At 38.8% G+C, this 16,396-nt stretch overlaps 2 protein-coding genes across 3 annotated transcripts in view; one reads left to right on the forward strand and one right to left on the reverse strand.

The window, feature by feature from the left end:
* Positions 1-16,396, reverse strand: part of rps12 (ribosomal protein S12) — an 86,059-nt gene that overhangs the window by 59,691 nt on the left and 9,972 nt on the right. The gene's annotated exons all lie outside the window — the stretch shown is intronic.
* hmgn3 (high mobility group nucleosomal binding domain 3) lies at positions 33-14,654 on the forward strand. Of its 2 annotated transcripts, none has more exons than XM_072697183.1 (6): positions 33-201; positions 3,465-3,515; positions 4,292-4,321; positions 5,576-5,626; positions 9,262-9,369; positions 11,018-13,835. In XM_072697183.1, the coding sequence occupies exons 1-6, from the start codon at positions 187-189 to the stop codon at positions 11,138-11,140; spliced, it is 378 nt and encodes a 125-aa protein (XP_072553284.1). In that variant the 5' UTR covers positions 33-186; the 3' UTR covers positions 11,141-13,835. The 2 variants fall into 2 exon arrangements, with proteins under 2 accessions (XP_072553284.1, XP_072553283.1); XM_072697182.1 differs by lacking the exon at positions 11,018-13,835 and adding an exon at positions 13,842-14,654 and having other exon boundaries at positions 47-201.

Below are 16,396 nucleotides of genomic sequence, written 5' to 3' on the forward strand. Positions count from 1 at the left end.
GGCCAATTGAAGGGAGCGTGGGCGGGGTTTCGGGTCTGCATATTATTAACATGTTATTACCAGAGGTGTTTTAGATATTGATCCAGTATTCCGTGGTAGTTACAAACTCACTCCCTCACCTCTCGGGTCAATACAGACAGACCTGTTCAGCTGAAGTAAAGCAAGTGAAAAAAACAACTAGGCAAAATGCCCAAGAGGAAGGTAAGGACGTTTTATTTGTATTCTTGCTACGGCGATTTTCCCCCCTCGTCGTCTCTATTTCAGGGGTCTAGCGGGCTCGGTTTTTCTCCGGTGATCATGTCTCCAAAATGTCGAGCAGGTAAGCAAAGATTAAGTTTGTGGGGGAAAAAACGTCGTCGCGTCGTAAAACGTGCCGCGTATAACCGCGCGAGCCCGTGCACCCCCCCAAAAAAAGAGCCCAACTATCGTTTGTTTTTTTCCCCGTCTCATTCAGTCGTCGTCGACAGTTGCTCGTTTCCTCCATGATAGTTGGTCGTTTTATTAGCCGGAGAGTCGCCACTTTGTGCGCACTTGCGCTGAATGTCACTTGGCGGTGATGCTTCAGGGCTCTGGCTGCCCAAACCGCTCTGCCTCGCGCTAAACACGAGCGCATTACGACTTTAACGAGATACTGTTGCGCGTGCCGGAGAACGCTCCTCTTCGATCAGCTCACCTTGGTCGATCGATAGAGGAATGCATTATTTATTTATAGCCCTATATGAAACGACACCCTTTGCCTCCTCCCCCATTGCGGTGCAGACCCGTATGTAACCAGCCGGCTCGTCAATCACACTGAACCGTCTCGGGAACGCGAAAAGCGCGGGGACGCGCCACACAGACAACTGGCACGAAGGGAGAGGGAGAGGGAGAGCGCCAGGCACACTCCAGCATAAACCGAACAAGGACCCTTGGCTGTAGAACTACGGAGTGTGGATTAGGCTGGAGCAGCCTTACAGTGAGAGAGAGCGAGTGTGTGAAAACGCTGGGAAAACAGGCCCGACTTCTCCCCCACACTGCCTGCATTTGCATTGTAGGTCAGGGCGATTCACTGAAAGTGCTGGAGGTGACATGCACATGTGAATCCCTCCATAGGGCTTCCGCTGGGTTTGTGGACATAAGATAATGGGGCAGATAGGAAGCAGCTAGGGAAAAGCTTCAAGTGTGAGAGTTGGGTTTACTGTCATCCATAATTTTTTCATACACACAGGTATGTTTAATTAGAAGTACTTTATATGATTATAATTAAATTAGGGATAAAAATAATAGTATATCAAAATATTTTTATATTATTATAATGTTATTTTTTCAGACTTGAGAAACTAGAGGAAAACTGGTGAACACTGAGATGAAATGCATCACAGTAACAAAAAAATGCCATCTTTAGATATGAGGAAGTGCATATTTTAACTTAATGATTTAGAAGTCAGGAACGAAGCTGATTTTTAAGGTTTTGTGTGTAAGCTCTGGGTTTTGGGAATAACAGTGAGGTAGAAAGCAGAATAAAGCTCCCAGTGTTAGATGTTTGGTCAAACACACAGGTATTAGTAATAGAAGTAATGTTATAATACAAATTATTATTATTATTATTATTATTATTGTGTTATAATAAGTATATATATATCAACATAAATATAACATGATTTGCTTGATGATTTCATTTATTTATATATATATATATATATATATATATATATATATATACATATATATATGGGGCTGCACACTATAGAAATGCAGTTGGCCTGTATTCAGTACTGACAATATCCACAATATGCTCAGCAAAGAACATTGAGACAAAATGTATCACAATAACTATAATAATAAATAATATAAAAAAGTGTAAGAATGCGCATATTTTAAGATTCAGGTATATTTTTGGTCGAGATTTATTTCCAACAATTTGTGTGTTAGCTCAAATGAAGTACTACGCAGGGATGACCCTAAACTTAGGATGCTCAAAGGGTAGAGCGAGGGTCAGCACTTTCTCTACCATTTAGAATGACCTTAACACTAAGATGTTTGTTTGAATGACAAAGCGAGCCCTTTTTAATAAAACACAGCAGTGTTTTTGTAAGTGTTGCCAGTATTGACCATATTCACAGGTAAAAACCCTGAACTGAGAATGGGACCTCCTTCACTCGCTCTCAGTGAGAGCACTTTTCTCTGCTGCCAGTGGGCCCCAGATGCATACATATTAAACAGACAGATCATTTTCAGAACTGAAATTCAGATTTTCATGAGCTGATTAAATTTTTGAAAACACATTTTACCAGAAGGTATAGGTATAGACTTCTAATTAAATACTGTGTGATTAAAAAGCTAAATCATGGCAGTTTTATAACTACAAGTGGGACTTTTCCTTTTAAATGAAAATTTGTAACATTTTGGACTGTGGATTTTGGCATTTGACCAAAATGTTTAGCTCATGAACGCCTGGAGGTATGGTAAAAATGCACAATATTTTCATGATATACAATATTTATCACAATATTCTGTCATGCAGACAAATGCAGATTTTAAAACCTGCTATCCAAATACTAACTACAGTGATTTTATACAATTTGCTTTCTACTCCACCCAATTAAACAGGACTAATTGCCCTCTCTGTAATGAAACATGCAGTTGGTCAGTGTTCTTGAAGTACTCATGATATCGATAATAAGGCCATAAAAGCATATTATGCATCATGCTAACAAATGTATCACGATTCAATAAAATACCATCATACTGCCCACCCCTACCTAGAAGGCATATTAATATTTAGGTGACATCTGATAGGCCAGTTATTGTAAATCACAGTGATTGGACAGGTGAATTAGGGCCTGTAGGGCTTGTAGCTATTTTTAAATTAAAAATAGCTGTGAATCATTTTACAGTGCATCAGATATAAAGCACACACAGATTCCTGCTTATATCCGCTGCCTAAGCTCTGTAGTCCAACATGACAGAAAATATTATAATAAAATGTAAACCAGAGCATTAAAACTGCATAAAAACATGGATCAAAAGACTAATTCAACATGCAAAAGTATGTGTTTAGACATCAGTTATATAAATATATCTGCAACATTAGGCTGGAGTTGTTTTTGTAGGAAACAATGGTCGTGTGTATATTTACTACAATAAGTAAGATGTTATATCAAATAACCTTTATTGACCCCATTCAAAAGATAACATATTTGAGTATCTAAATAGATCAGTTCATCAGAAAATAAAGACCATAATTATATTTTAATTACCGTAGTGAGCAACAGTAGATGTACTGGGTTAATTAGTAATTTATCTTCTAATTATTGCTACTTTGACAGTTATTGCATATTTCATATGGCACAAGGAAAGCCAGTGCTGAATGTTTGTTGACAAAGTAGTCATTACTAATAATTCTTTTAGAGATAATGCAAAGTATGCTTCTGTGTGTGTGTGTGTGTGTGTGTGTGTGTGTGTTTGTGTGTTTCCTCCTCCAGTCACCTGAGGGAGCAGAGGGGAAAGACTCAACTAAAGTTACAAAGCAGGAGGTGAGTTATATACATGATCACATTACAATATTAGATCACTACATCAACATACACTATATGTCCTAATGTTTGTGGACACTCCTTCTAATGAATGCATTCAGCTACTTCAAACTCAACCCATGTGCAAATACACATATAGCTTGTCTAGTCGCTGTAGAGACATATTGCCAATAGAACAGGGTTCTCTGGAGTAGATACACACGACCCTATTGGCTAGAGGGATATAAAACCCCCAGTATTGAGCTGTGGAGCAGTGGAACTATGTTCTCTGGAATGATGGATGGTGCTCCACCCAGTACTTTTGGGATGAGTTGGGAATGAGGTGGGGTGGTGATCATCCAACACCCAGACACAACTAATGCTCTTGTTGCGAAAGGCAATTAAGTACTCACAGCAATGCTTCTAAATATTTATATATATTATTATATTATATTATTTCTAGGCCTGTACTACTGTGTATAAAAATGTGTGGGTATTGTTAGATGTCCATCTAAGATACAACTATACAGAATAATTAATCATCAGTACTCATTTTAGACAATCAGGACAAAGTTTGTAGCATTTCTCTTATTCTACTAAATGATGTTGTTATACATGAATGACATTAGGCAGCTAATACTGATGAGACACTGTAGCACTGAATGTAAATGTATGTAAAACTCTTTGTCATATGTATGAGTCTCCTTGCTAATAACTGTAGGACATTTTAAATATTTACACAAAAAGTATGTACACAAATTTGTCCCTCACTCTATCTTTCTATCTCTCTCTCTCAGCCCACTCGGAGGTCAGAGCGCCTGTCTTCGGTAAGTCTCTCTATGCGTCAATTTAATATTAAGTAACAATAACTTGCATCTTTGTCCAAAAAAAGGTTGTTGGAAGATGTTTGAGTGGTGTGTAATTAGTACTGACACAATATAATATGACAAAATAATATCATGATAGTTTCTAAAAAAAATAACTGAGACCAGATGTATAAAAAAATTCTAGTTGCTTTAAAGATTATTATATAAAAAAACACACTAAAATATGTCTGTATTTGTATATTAAATTAATAAAGTGAAATAAAAAATAATAGAAGTGATTAAAACTGTGTTTGAGTGAAAGATAAGTGAGTAGACAATTAACTAATCTCAAAAAGGCATACAGTTCAATATCAAAATATAAATATTAAATTAAATATTAGTGTATTTTTGGTTCATACAATTTCAGAGTAAAAAAAAAAGAAAAAGAAAAGACACCATGCAAATGTTTGGAGACTCAAGAGATTTGAGGTCTCACAGAATGAGCTTGTTATGGCTACAGCTTATTTACAATCATCTCTAGGAAAGACCAGATGATGCAAATGTAAAAGCTTTATAAATACTCCTCCTAAATACTCCTCCAACCATGTCTCAACAATTTGCAGCCATTGGCTCCTCTAAGCAGCTGCCTATGATTCGTATTATATCCTATAATAATATACTCAAATTATTCTAGAGTATAATTATTAATAATTGAAAGCAGGAGATGTTTGATGGAAAAAGGGTGCTGAACTTCATGAAGAAGAACAGGGGAGGATCAGTCTGGCTGTGGGCTTGTGTTGCAGCCAGTGGCACGAGGAACTTTACTGGTAGAGGGAAGAATGAATAGGATAATGCAGGATAATGATCTTAAACACACCTCAAAATCTACAACCCACTTCCTATGTTGCAAACCAAGCTTTTGCCAAGACCCTCAGCACAAATCTGGAAGCTTTATGTGAGGAATAATGGATAATAATCTGAAAAATGTTACTACTGCTACTATAGATCATAAGCTGTGATAGAAGGTTAAACAACATACTGACCATGCAGAGTGCCCAAACCTTTGCTTTGGGTCGTTTTCCTTTTTTGTGCAATTTTGAACCTGAAAAAAAAATGCTTAAAATTTGCTCACATATTTTGCTTAAAATATATAAAAGAAAGTGTTGGAGAGAGCCAAATGGGTAAAGTCAATGTTTTAAGGCTGTTAATCAGCTCACTGATTTGTGCTGCTGTAACTTTAACATTCTTTAACATTTTTCTTTCTTTGATCAACAGAAACCAGCTCCTCCTAAACCAGAGCCCAAACCCAAGAAACCTGCAGCTAAGGTAATAACAATCACAGAAACACACCAAAGCATGCATGCATGAGCTCATGCGCATCTGCATTAGAACACTGGTCAGATCACTTTTTAGCTTTTTACATGTACTTTGCATGTGGCTTGTGTTCATTTGACAAGATATTAGGCTTTAGGTCTTTTTGCATATTAGGGTGTTCAGTCAGATTCTGATGCATGTGTGTTTGGCAGGCTTTTCTGCATCTTTTAGGTTAGGTCATGTACAAAATTAATCAGACTTTAACAGGTGAAATTGCTAGATGAAGTATATCGTTTTTAATAAAGTAATATATTTAAATAGAAAACCTGATGACATTTAACAGGTAAGTTAGAAGCAAAAAAACATTGCATATGACTCTTTCACTTTGGCTTGGCAATTCTTCAGGTGTTAACATCCTTAACAAGCAATCCAGTCAGTTTAATTGGCGTCTGCTTGTGTGCATGGATGATGGTTGTTTTTTTTGCTAGTAGGTTCAGAATTAAACCTATTATGTTAATCATGAGGGTTTTAAAGCATTAACTTTAATTTTTCAAATTAAAGGCTCTGTCTATGCCATGTACACCAATCAGCCATAACATTACACCACCTGACATATTGTGTAGCTCCCCTAAACGGCTCTGACTCAACAAACATGACTTTACAACATGACTTCTGAAGGTGTCCTGTGGTATCTATCACTAAGACGTCCAGGGAATGGCGTAGTTGTCTTTTCCTGGACCACATTTGGTGGATACTGGCCACTGCACACTGGGAACATCCCACAAGACCTACCTGATGTTTTAGAGATATTCTGGCCCAGTCCTTTAGCCATCACAAATTTTCCTGCTTTCAACACAAGTTCACTAGCTGCCTTAGTGTTTTTAATGTTATGGCTGATTGGTATATACTGTAATAAAAAAACAGAGGTAGCCTAAATGTAGCAAAAATGCCTAGATTATTTTGTCTTTCACTCTGAACTACCAGCCACAGACCAATCTGGATGCTATACTAAGTCCAAGAACAACTTTGAAAGACTTACAGTGGTGCAGAGCCTGAGATACAGATGTGGTCAAAAGTTTGCATGCACATCATAGGCCATTGAAAACCTAATTGTCATGGCACAATTAGGTTTTCAATGATTTGTTTAAACTGTTCTTTTTCTGTGGCAGAATGAGTTACAACATACGTCTTTAATAGAAAAAATACAACTGGGGAGTTTTCTGTTATCAAAACAGGATCAGAATTATACATATATACAGCAAGTCCATTAGCAAGTTGCACCTTTACCAGGCTTTTGGCAGAATTTTTAAAGTGCAGTTAAGTTAGTTGGTTCCCTGGCACAGATCCAACTACAGTGTAATCCAAGTATAGTATACATATGTTCAGCAGGGTTGAGATCAGGACGTTGGGCTCAATGTTTCATGTTATCCATTTACATTTAAGGCATTTAGCAGACGCTCTTATCCAGAGCGACTTACAAAGTGCTTTGCTATTTACCCAAGAAAACCTTATCCATTCCACATCCACCTTTGTTGTGTGTTTGGGGTCATTATTCTGTTGGAACACCCAGCTGTGTCCAGGTTTCAGCCTCCAGCTGATTGTTTGAGGTTATGCTGAATAATTCTGAGGTAGCCTTCCTTTTTTAATATTTCATCCCCTTTGTGCAATGAACCACGTCCACTGGCAGCCATGTAGCCCTAGAGCATGATGCTACCACCACCATGCTTAACAGTTGGTACTGCATTCTTGGGGTTGAGTGCCTTGTTTCTAAACATCTCAATCTTCTTAAGCCTATACATTCCACCAGAAGGCTTTTTCTTTGTCTGTGTGTTCAGCTCCAAACCTTTGTTGAGCTGGAAGGTGTCTTCAGTCCCCTCAGTCCACGTTAAACTCACTTGATCTAAGACAGGGACAATGCTGGTGTTCTTGTGTTTCAGCTTTGATGGTTCCGGTGTTGTTCTTGACCATCCGAAACAATTTTCTCTCAGCTAAGGGTGGGTCTTCTTTTAAACCATGGCAGAGTGGCTAAACCTTTTAATAATTTGGCAAACAAGCCCTTTTTATTGGGGTACTGAGGTGCTGAAGGCTCAATATTGCCATGCCATTCATGTCTTCTGAGTGTACATAACCTTTCAATCACAACTGTAGGTTAAAATTGCTTAACCTAGGTGCAAAAAGGTGGCCTTTGTAGGAGAGTAGCTTGAAGGAAGCCACGGGAGCCTACATTGAATCTGCAACACATCTGCTTGATCAAAAAAAAAAAAAAAGGACAAAAGGTGTTAAAGCCTGTTGAGACAAAAGGAAACCGTTCTGGTTTTAACTGTCAAGTGCTGTGCTTAACTCACCACAGAGCGTATCTCACCATCTCCACAGTGAAGTCATGGTATGTGGGGTTTTCTCAGCAGCAGGGTCCAGAAAGCTCATTCGCATAGAAAGACAAATGGATGGAGAAACAGATCAGCGGAAGACTTAAAAACTGCATTTATTTCATCATTTTTCAGCAGAACAGTGATCCTGATTACAAGTCACCAACTACTCTATCGTAGATTTAGGAAAGAAGGTGCATGTTTCTGAGATCTCAATCCTATTTGGGAACCAGTGGGAAATGCTGGATGTAAGTGACCAAGGAACCTGAGAGCTTGTGTATATTTCCTAACAGGAAGGAAGGACAAAATCGCCTAGTTCCTCACCACCTTACTCCCAGTGGTGCCATATGAGAGAAAAGACTTAATTTGGGATAAAATGGTGTAGGAAATGAAGGTTTACAGTTTTCACATGAAGTTTAGCTTTCATTATTTTACTTTATTTAACCCTTAGCTTGAGTATCAGATTTAGGGCTGTGTATTGGCAAGAAGATTGGCTTTTAAAATTACATTTTAGGAACACTATCAAAGTATAAAAACATACCATCATTTGCATAAAATTAGCATTAAAGAAAAGTTGACTTTTTATCCAATCAGAACAGTGAGATCTGAAGACATGAGTACAACACTGCCGTCTAGAGGTGTTGGTTTTAACACAACATAAATAACCCAGCGTCTGCCTCCAGTCCTTGTAAATTATTGATTAAAAAAACATACTGTTTTTGAGAATTGATACAGTATGGCAAAACATAATATCATGATACTTTGATATATTGAGACTTTCTTACACCCGTAGTCAGAATTTGAGTTTTACTAAAAATCTGGATGATGTATCTTTGATACCACAGATAAGCAAATAGGGTTATGTATAGTACCAGACTTGTAATAATAGTGGAACTAGTTTTTGGTGTGACTGAACCCTTTTTGAGAGGGCTCTAAACAAGAGGAGTTTTTTTTTACATTCATCCAGGCAAAGAACCATTATGAATTCAACTGTGTGGTTCTTCGAGATGACATGGTTCTATATAGCACTGCTGCCTGTATGTGTATGGCATAATTAGCATATTGAGACGCGGTTGGATTGGTTGAAATTAAGAACAGTCTTGGCCTGATTGGCCTTTAAATGCTCTGGTCCTGTTTGCCCATGTTATGATGACTGTACAATTTGGTCACTATCTAGTAAGTTTTTAGTTTTTTTTTCTTATTTGACTTTTCTGATAGATTTTCATGTTGTTGTGTTCAGTAACTATACTGTGACACTGAAGTCCTGATTGTTGATTCCAGAAGCCATCTGATGATAAAGCGGTAAAAGGAAAGAAGGGTGGGGCCAAAGGAAAGAAGGAGGAAAAAGAGGCGGTGCCTACCGAGAATGGAGAGACCAAGCAAGAGGGGGTAAGACAGTGTATTTTCACACTATTAATGTGTTGTCAGACAAAACAGGTGTGCTTAAAATATACAGTTACTTTATCTCATCTTAAAACTTTGTACAGAGCTGAATGACTTCCTCAGTTAGTTCATTTTAACATTGTAGAACTACCGAACTGAAGAAGACTGTTCACTTACACACAGCTGTAATGAGAGTGAGACAGAGACAACTATATGATCTATTTGAAGTGCAAGAACAAGGGCTGTAATTGATATTTCCGGGAGTAAATGAAAGCGTACATATGCGTATACAATCACCGAGCACTTTACTAGGTGGGTAAAGGGATGCACAGGGTCATCACCAGTACTCAAATAACCTGTGGCATTCAAGCAGTGATTGATTGGTATTAACGGGGCCCAATGTGTGCCAAGAAAACATTCCCCACATCATTACACCACCATTACCTCCACCAGTCTAGACTGTTGACACAAGGCAGGTTGGCTCCATGGATTCAAGCAATGTGTGCCTCAGCACTAAATCCTTATATCACACCAGGCTAAATTCTTTCAGTTTACTGTCCAGTTTTGGTGGGCACTGCAGCCTGGTTTGAGGTTAAGCTGAATTATGAATTATGAGGTAGCCTTCCTTTTTCAGTATTTCATCCACTTGGCAGTGAACCAGGTCCACTAGCCAGAGGATGCGATGCTATCAACACCATGCTTAACAGTCGGTACTACCTTTGATCTCTGTTCGTGTTGGAACCCAACACTGTCTTCTCCTATTGTAGCCCATCTGCCTCAAGGTTGGATGTGTTGTTAATTCCGAGATGCTTTTCTGCTCACCGCAGTTGTACAGAGGGGATATATGGGTTTCTCTAGCCTTTCTGTCAGCTCAACCAGTCTGGACATTCTCTGTTGACCTCACAGGCATTTTTGTCTGCAGAACTGCCTCTCTTTGGATGTGTTTTTCTTATTACACCATTCTGAGTAAGTACACTTAGAGACTGTGCTGAAACTCCCAGGAGATCAGAAGTTCTGGAAATACTCAAACCAGTCCATCTGGCACCAAGAATCATGCCATGCTCAGAATCACTAAAATCACAATTTTCGCTGTTCTGGTGGTTGATATGAACATTACCTGAAGCTGCTGGCCCATATGTGCTTGATTTTATGCATTGCACTGCTGACGTTTGGCTGTTCATCTAATTGCATGAACAGGTGTACAGGTCTTCTTAACAAAGTGCTCGGTGTGTGTGTGTGTGTGTATATATATATATATATATATATATATATAGATGATCTCAGTTCATCTACACATCACTGTTAAACACTTAAATCTGCATGTGATGAATGCTAATGCTAAAACAATTGCTGCATGTGCATTTGCAGTACCCCTCAAACCAGCTTATCTGTAACAGAATCAAGCTGAATCGTCTCATTGATAAGGACTTGGCATAACTTATAACAACCTGAACCAGAAACCTCTTAATTACATTCTGTGTGAAGAACATCAACAGGAAACAGCCTTTGGTGTCTCTGCTGTTGGTAGAGCTTCATGAGTATTAACTTTCATTATGTAATCATAACTTCTATCTAATTTTCCTTCCCCTCGCCCGCTCTCTCTCTCTTACACACACACACACACACACTAACACACACAATCTCACTCACGTAGATTTGCATCTCTCGCTCATCTGTTACTGTGTCATCCCCGAGGAGTCCATCCCCCACCTTCCTGTCCGTCAGAGGGCAGTGGGAGACAGTGAGAGTAAAAAGGGTATGGGAGTGTGAAGAGTGACACTTCAGTGTGTATTTGTTTGTGTGTGTAAGGGTGTTGAGGCTAAAAGTATGTCTGCGTTACGTGTTACATTTTGCACCTGCGACACGTCACACATAGCAGGGAATTCAGAAGACGAATCCATAAAACTGATTTATCGACATCAAGACTTCCAGATGTTTTGACCCCTAAAAGTCTAGAGTCGTGACTGTCGTCTTTGTGAATATATACTCTATAGCCCTGTTCAGACTGGATTACTTTAATGCTTACTATACACTAGAAGACTTTAAAAAAAACTAAAGTCTGACACACTCTGAAGACAGTTACTCTCACAGATCACTTTACAAAGACTAAGAATCATACAGGGTCACTATTTCTAAGACTACAACTAAATTCCTATTGCTATTACTAAATCCCTTTATTTCATTATTTTTTTCTTAATCTTATTTTTTATTTGATCATTTTGCTGCTTTGCTGCTTCCTTTTTGGTGCTGGAGAAAGCTCCCCTGTTGGTCATCTCTAATGTCCACGTCACAATTAGCAAGAGCCCAGACTAAAAACGAGTCATTTAACATTTAACAATTTTATCGGAACGTCAGTTAGGACAGCTCTAACAAAACTCACGTGATTATAGTCCAGCTATGGACGTTTGTGACAGTGAAATCACTTAGAAAGTGGTTTGGTGTGAGGCCGGCATGAATTTCCAGTGCCCGAATGTGTGCGCCATGTTGTCACATGATCGCATTCAGTGCAAAGCAATTCGGCTTTTCCTTCTGTAGGATGTTTAGAATGCACTGAAGGATCTGGGGTATGTGCGCTTTTTTCCCAGTGAGAGGCACCGCCTACCTAGAAAACCAGAGACGTGGGACTAAACTTATTTAGTTCAGTGAAATAGTTGTTAATTACACAGTAGGTAAGGTATATATGCCTGTAATTAAGCGAAAAGAAAGAAAATAGGTGTGTAATTTTCTCAGAGGATGAGGATGACAAAAAAAAACAGAAAATAAAGGAAGACAGAATTACCCCAGAACCCATAGTAAATTTAATCCCGTCAGAATAGGGTTTAGGATGTAAGCCCTATTCCAATTGGATTAGTATTGGCCGGGTGGACAGAAATACAGTCACAGAGGTGCTTCCTGTGTGTAAGATAGAAGTACCCCAGAAGCCCAGAGTCCTGTAGTGTTACATAGTGGATTCCATTCAATTGGCAGTCTCAAAAAATATTAAAGCTGCGCTTCCAGCTCCTTTCTGGGTTATGGTTTTTTACAGGATAAAAACCCATCTGAAAAGTGAAGTTTGCACTTCTGTTTAACCCCTTAATTCAATTAAGCCAACATGAACCAATTCTGATAAGATTTTAAGTTAACACTTGTGTTTACGCTTTTCTCACTTCTGTTGTTGTTAGTTCTCAACCATTTCTTGGTTTTGTGTTATAACACATCGTTCTCATGTTAAATGTTAGATGTTAGAAGTACATGTTACATGTTTTTGTCATTCTAACCCTGGTGGTGTGCTGTGTTTACATTCGCAGTTCAGCCTGTATTGCTATCAGTTAAATGGGTTTTGTGTTCTGAAGCGGCACAGCCATCTACAGTTTTGCTCAGTTTTGCCCACCAAAAAGTTCTTTATGATCAATGGGCTGTCGATAACAGGGTTGTGGGTTCGATTCCCGGGCTCAGCAAGCTGCCACTGTTGGGCCCTTGAGCAAGGCCCTTTACCCTCTCTGCTCCCCGGGCGCTGGAGTTGGCTGCCCACCGCTCTGGGTGTGTGTGTACTCACTGCCCCTAGTTCACTAGTGTGAGTGTGTGTTCACTACCACAGATGGGTTAAATGCGGAGGACACATTTCGCTGTACAGTGTACACTGTACAGAGACAAATGCGTGCACCTTTACCTTTACCTTTTATGTGTTATCAGCAGTGTTCTGCTGCTATATGTAAACTGTGAGTCCTTAGTATTGAATGTTGGTATTATGGAGAGAGGAATAATTAAGACAGAAAGACTCAACACACACTGTTGTTAAGGCCAGTAAAAACTGTGATTTAACACAGATCACTCAGCTTCATACAAGTTCAGTGATACAATTGGTGACTGGAGCAGAACTTTAGTTTGACTGTCCTGTGTTAAACAGTGTTCAGCTGTTTACTATCCTAACCTATTGACCTTAAAGCCCATGCTTACAATTATACTTAAAATGAACTTTGAAACTTTGAAAATGAAATTCAGATTTTCACCTTTAATATGAGTCTGGTCTATTATTAGAGTTAATTACGTACATATACATACTTATATATTTTTCTGTTTGCAAACAGGGTTGTATTCATTATAGATGAAAGCCACAGTGCTGTAGTAGGTATTGCCACAAGTACAGTATAAACATGTGTCCATGCATTCGAGTCCATTTTGCTGCTTGCTTGAGTTTTGGCTTTGCAGTGTATCAAAAAGTATAATGCTCAGTACCTCATTGATTTCTTTCCAAATTGGCTGGGTAAGTATATTGTAGTGTGTTGGCCTGTTTTCTCATTTCAGAGGCGTGATGTAGAGATTATGTGGTACTAACCATGTGGTTTCACTTTTGTTAAGGCAGTGCAACTAACATAAATACTGATACTTTCCACAACAGCAACAATTCACTGAGTGCAATCAAGTGACCATGTTCTCTTTATGTCTCTCTTTCTCTCTCTCTCTCTCTCTCTCTCTCTCTCTCTGTTCATGTCCTGCAGGAATCTGAGGCCGCTGAGGCTGATGCTAAGGAGTGACTCTAGCTGGTTTTCTGGGGAATCGAAAGACAATTTTTGTATTCTTTATTGAGTATTTTGTAAGATGCTAACTTTTTTTTTTTAGACTCGTCATTGTAGATTCACTTAGCAAACTCTCATACTCCTCTCAGACGTTCCATGCCTCCCCAGTTCTCCTCTCTTGCCACAAACATGGACAGATCTATCAGCAGAAAGGAAAACAAGTTTTTTTCTTCTTCTTCTTCTTCTTCTTCTTCTTAAATGTTTCACCAGCAGCTGCCATATCAATCCATAACACTTAGTCAGTTGGAATCCGCACCCCATGCCACCGTCATTAACATCGCAAGCACGTGGTTAATGTTTGTGCCGCCAGAACTCATATCCTAAGTGCCCTGGACGAGCAGTCTGGACATTCAGGTTCATGAGTTTAGTGTGTACTGTAAAGTCTTCTTCAGGACTTTAATTACAACCTCCTAATTAATACCCACGTGTGAATGACTGAGAACCTAAGAGAAGATTGTTGATCACTGAATGAAATTTTCCAAATTGGTTTCGTTTTTTTTTATCCTCTTTGTTGGCGGATTAAGACTCGTGTACGTTTTTGACTTTTTAAAATTGAGAATTTGAATATGACCCTTAAAAACACCACATGACCACAGCAATAAACCAGGGGTGCTGGAAAGATTCTGGGAGAGTTGCGTTCTGAAATGGATACTGACGTGGTTCTGAGGATCCACCTGCTTGGTTTGGAATATTGTCTGTGAAAATGTTTTCAAATAAAAATGAATAAAATACAAAGGACACGCTTTCTGTGTTTTTGTTGTTGTTGTTTTTTGGGGTTTTTTTTTACTGCCCGCAGCTGCCCATACCACAGGTTTCATAACCTTAGCAGAAACACACAAATGTTCCTGGTGCCCTCAGTTTAGCTTGAGTTTGTATTTTTAACTCAGTGGAAAGCTCTTGAGGGTCCGAGGGGTTACGACAAAGGCCTTTCACTGGGCCACTGTGTTCTATATACACATGTGATCCTGACCAACCACTTGCGCACACACACACACTCGCTAAATACAACTGCTGATGTCAGGAAGTGAAAGGTCAGCAGTGCCACAAAGAGATCGGAACAGAAAGGGGAAATTGAATGGCTGCTTCTCATTGGATAGGCCCAAGATCACTCAAAAGGCCAGGACAATAAATTGTCAAGTTCTGCCATACACTGTAGCTTTAGAGCTGTCCCTGAAGGATGCTCTTTTTGTTAAAGATCACAAGGAACTCAAATGTAAAGATGCAGTGTTAGATTAGACTGGTTTGACTGTTGGCTAGAATTATCTGTTCGATTTTAAAGGACTTGTTGCCATGTTCTCCATGATGTCCTCAGATGCTAAGTAAAAAAGTCAGCAGTTTTATGGTTTGTGTAATATTCTATAATTGTTATTGTGGAAATAGAGTTGTAATACAAAGACACTAAACGATGTGATACATACTGTGTTTCTACACTTGGTGAAATGTGTTCCCCTTCATTAGTTAATAAATATGTAATCACTGCTGTCAGAACAAAATCTCAATGTTTGTTTTTTTCTGTCTGATTTAATGTAATTTGTCCTTCAAACAAGCTGTCCTTTAAAACTTCACTGTGTTGAAATTTCTATGTTGAAATGTCATGATGAATAGACCAAAAGAAATGAACCTGAACAACCTGAACAAAAAGAGTGGTAATGCACATTACTGTAAATACATGTGCATTGTTCTGATTGCAAGGATGTGTGTAGAGTGGCCGAAACCTAGACACACAGTAAAATTATTGAAGTATAAATTAATCAATCCGTCAAAAGTTATACTTCAGCATTACGTAAATCTACCTGCTCTGTTTACAAAGGGTTCTTCAAGGGTTCTTTATTTAGATTGACGAGTATGTCATTTGTCTGAAGCTCTTATCCAGAACTACTTCATTTTCAATCAGGTTACACAAGTAGGTGAATGCAGAGTTAGGAATCTTGGCCAGGGACTATTATTGGTGTGGCGTGGTGTGCTTACCCGGCTGTGGAACCTTAATTAAAAGGAACTGTTCTATATACAACCATGACAACTCACAGACTTCAAAGAAGATCTGAATGTGTAAATGGTCCTTATACAGATGAAAGGTTCCTTTGTGTATTATGGGACATTTTACATTGTTTTGTAAAGAACCTTTCAAAAAATGGTTCAATATACCTCCGAAGGTGGTTCCAGTGGGTCTAACATCTATTCAGTACCATATAGTACCATGCTTTTTGCTCAGAGTGAAACTACTAACCTATGTTATAGCTATATTAATGTTATAGGTAGTGCTGAATGGACACCTCTTCACTGTCACTGACGTCTATATGCCAGTACTTCGGTCTATGTTATTGATCTTGGTCCCTCCTAATCACGCTGAATGTCGTTAGGTTGGGTTAGGAAGGCCGTAGTGGTTTACCATTGTGGCAGATTAGTGGGTTCGTGAGCTGAATTTAGGTTTAGTTACTGATATGCAGCAGCGTAAACCTACAGACTGCCACTAACTG

Source organism: Salminus brasiliensis, chromosome 14 (assembly GCF_030463535.1).
Source record: "Salminus brasiliensis chromosome 14, fSalBra1.hap2, whole genome shotgun sequence".
Classification (NCBI taxonomy): domain Eukaryota; kingdom Metazoa; phylum Chordata; class Actinopteri; order Characiformes; family Bryconidae; genus Salminus; species Salminus brasiliensis.

What these genes read in the sequence shown, in the direction of transcription:
- hmgn3 (XM_072697183.1), top strand. An exon ending in GGTCAGAGCGCCTGTCTTCG is followed by an intron (nt 4,322 to 5,575) that starts GTAAGTCTCTCT and finishes TTTGATCAACAG; the next exon opens with AAACCAGCTCCTCCTAAACC. An exon ending in CCAAGAAACCTGCAGCTAAG is followed by an intron (nt 5,627 to 9,261) that starts GTAATAACAATC and finishes TGTTGATTCCAG; the next exon opens with AAGCCATCTGATGATAAAGC.